The sequence below is a fragment of the Merops nubicus genome, unplaced genomic scaffold, assembly GCF_000691845.1.
Source record: "Merops nubicus isolate BGI_N331 unplaced genomic scaffold, ASM69184v1 scaffold28406, whole genome shotgun sequence".
NCBI lineage: Eukaryota > Metazoa > Chordata > Aves > Coraciiformes > Meropidae > Merops > Merops nubicus.
The window spans coordinates 457-2,448 of NW_008617378.1; the positions used below are offsets into that span (position 1 = coordinate 457).

General features: G+C 64.5%; 1 protein-coding gene across 1 annotated transcript in view; it reads left to right on the top strand.

The window, feature by feature from the left end:
* Positions 1-1,992, top strand: part of LOC103775663 (chloride channel protein 2-like) — a gene marked incomplete at both ends in the record, with an annotated part of 2,747 nt that overhangs the window by 391 nt on the left and 364 nt on the right. Inside the window, 6 exons of the mRNA XM_008943134.1 lie at positions 48-211; positions 296-380; positions 458-613; positions 1,042-1,111; positions 1,296-1,406; positions 1,636-1,987. Of these exons, the coding sequence (XP_008941382.1) occupies positions 48-211; positions 296-380; positions 458-613; positions 1,042-1,111; positions 1,296-1,406; positions 1,636-1,987 (938 nt within the window). The remainder of the gene's footprint in view (positions 1-47; positions 212-295; positions 381-457; positions 614-1,041; positions 1,112-1,295; positions 1,407-1,635; positions 1,988-1,992) is intronic.

Consider the following 1,992-nt stretch of genomic DNA (forward strand, 5'->3'; position numbering starts at 1 on the left):
CGTGGCCACCCTGGCGCTGTCCTGTGGCCACGGGGGTGGTGGCGGAGGTGCTGGTGACGATGGTGGTGGTGGGAGGACATGCAGGTGCTCACCCCTTCCCCCTGCCCAGGATCGCAAGCGGCTTCGGCGGCGCGCTCTTCGTCTACCTCAACCGTAAGATCGTGCAGTTCATGCGCCGCCAGAAGACCATCAACCGCTTCCTCATGAAGAAGTAGGTGCCCGGTAGTCCCCAGCACCAGGGCAGTGGAGCTGGGGCTGCACCAACGTCACCCCCTGCCCTGTGCCACCCTGCCAGGCGCCTGCTCTTCCCTGCCCTGGTGACGCTGCTCATCTCCACACTGACCTTCCCGCCTGGCTTCGGACAGTTCATGGCTGGCCAGGTACCCACTGTGGGGTGGCACAACATTTCCTACCCTGGGGCTATCTCCAGCCCCAGCTGACCCCTGCCCATCACCAGCTTACCCAGAAGGACACCCTGGTGACACTCTTCGACAACCAGACGTGGGCCAAGCAGGGTCTCAGTGATGAGTTTGAATACTTGGGCATCCTGGAGGCCTGGCGCCACCCTCGCTCCAACGTCTTTGTCACCCTTGTTGTCTTCATCCTCATGAAGGTGGGTGCACCTCCCCCTGCCAACCCCGAGGTGCCTCCAGGAGGCTCTGGGGAGGGTCTTCTGGGTGCCACTGGGGAGGTGCTGCCTGGTTGCTAGCAAGGTGGCACCAAGAGGCACTGGGTGGCTACTCCCAAAAGCCACCAAGGTGTTGGCTGGGTGCTACTGGCATATCATTAGAGTTCTGGGCTGGGAGCCACCAAGGGGCCAGCAGGAGGTGCTGGCAGGGTGCCCCGAGGTGCCACCAGGGAGGTTCGGCAGGGTGCCACCAGGGAGGTGCTGGCCAGGTGCCACCAGGAAGGTGCTGGCCAGGTGCCCCTGGGAGGAAGCAGGGCTGCGCCACAGCAGCCAGCTGTGGGGCAAAGCAGGGACAGGAGTCAGGGCTGGGCCAAGGGGAGGACTACTAACAAATGTCTACATCTCCCACGCAGTTCTGGATGTCGGCCCTGGCCACCACCATCCCAGTGCCCTGTGGAGCTTTCATGCCCGTTTTCATCATTGGTGAGAGCCCACACCCTGCAGGGGCACAGTGGGAGGAGGGAGCTGCCTGGCAGCCCACGCTGGGACACCCGTGGATGTCCCCAGCTGTCCACTTCCCTCGCGGCGCAGGGGCAGAGAGGTGGCAAGGCTGGGTTGGGTGCCGGGAGAGCCCCCGGTCCTGCTCCCAGCCCCTTTCTGTGGGCAGGAGCAGCCTTCGGGCGCCTGGTGGGGGAGAGCATGGCAGCCTGGTTCCCCGATGGCATCCACACCAACAGCAACACCTACCGCATCGTGCCGGGGGGCTACGCCGTGGTGGGTAAGCACCGGCTGCCACCAGGACACCCCGGCGGGCAAAGCCTGGAGACTCTCCAGAGGAGCCAGTGGGTTCCCCAGGTCTGGAGATGTCCCACCACCAGAGCTAAGCCCAGAAGGTCCCAAGGGTTATGAGTGTGGTGGGTGGCCTGGGGGTGGGGACCTGATGTGGGGACCCAGCCTGATGGGCGGCACCCGACAACCGCCCTTGTGTCTCCTGGGGACGGGTGCAGGGGCGGCCGCGCTGTCGGGTGCTGTCACCCACACCGTGTCCCCGGCCGTCATCGTCTTCGAGCTGACGGGGCAGATCTCACACATCCTGCCCGTCATGATTGCTGTCATCCTGGCCAACGCCGTGGCACAGAGCCTCCAGCCCTCCCTCTACGACAGCATCATCCGCATCAAGAAGCTGCCATACCTTCCAGAGCTGGGCTGGGGCCAGGGTGGCATGACTCCGAGGCCACCGCTAACCTCCCTGGGCAGGAAATACAACGTGCGGGTGGAGGACATCATGGTGCGGGACATCCGCTACGTCACCCTCAACTGCAAGTACCGGGACCTGCAGCACGTCCTGCAGAGCACCAAGATGA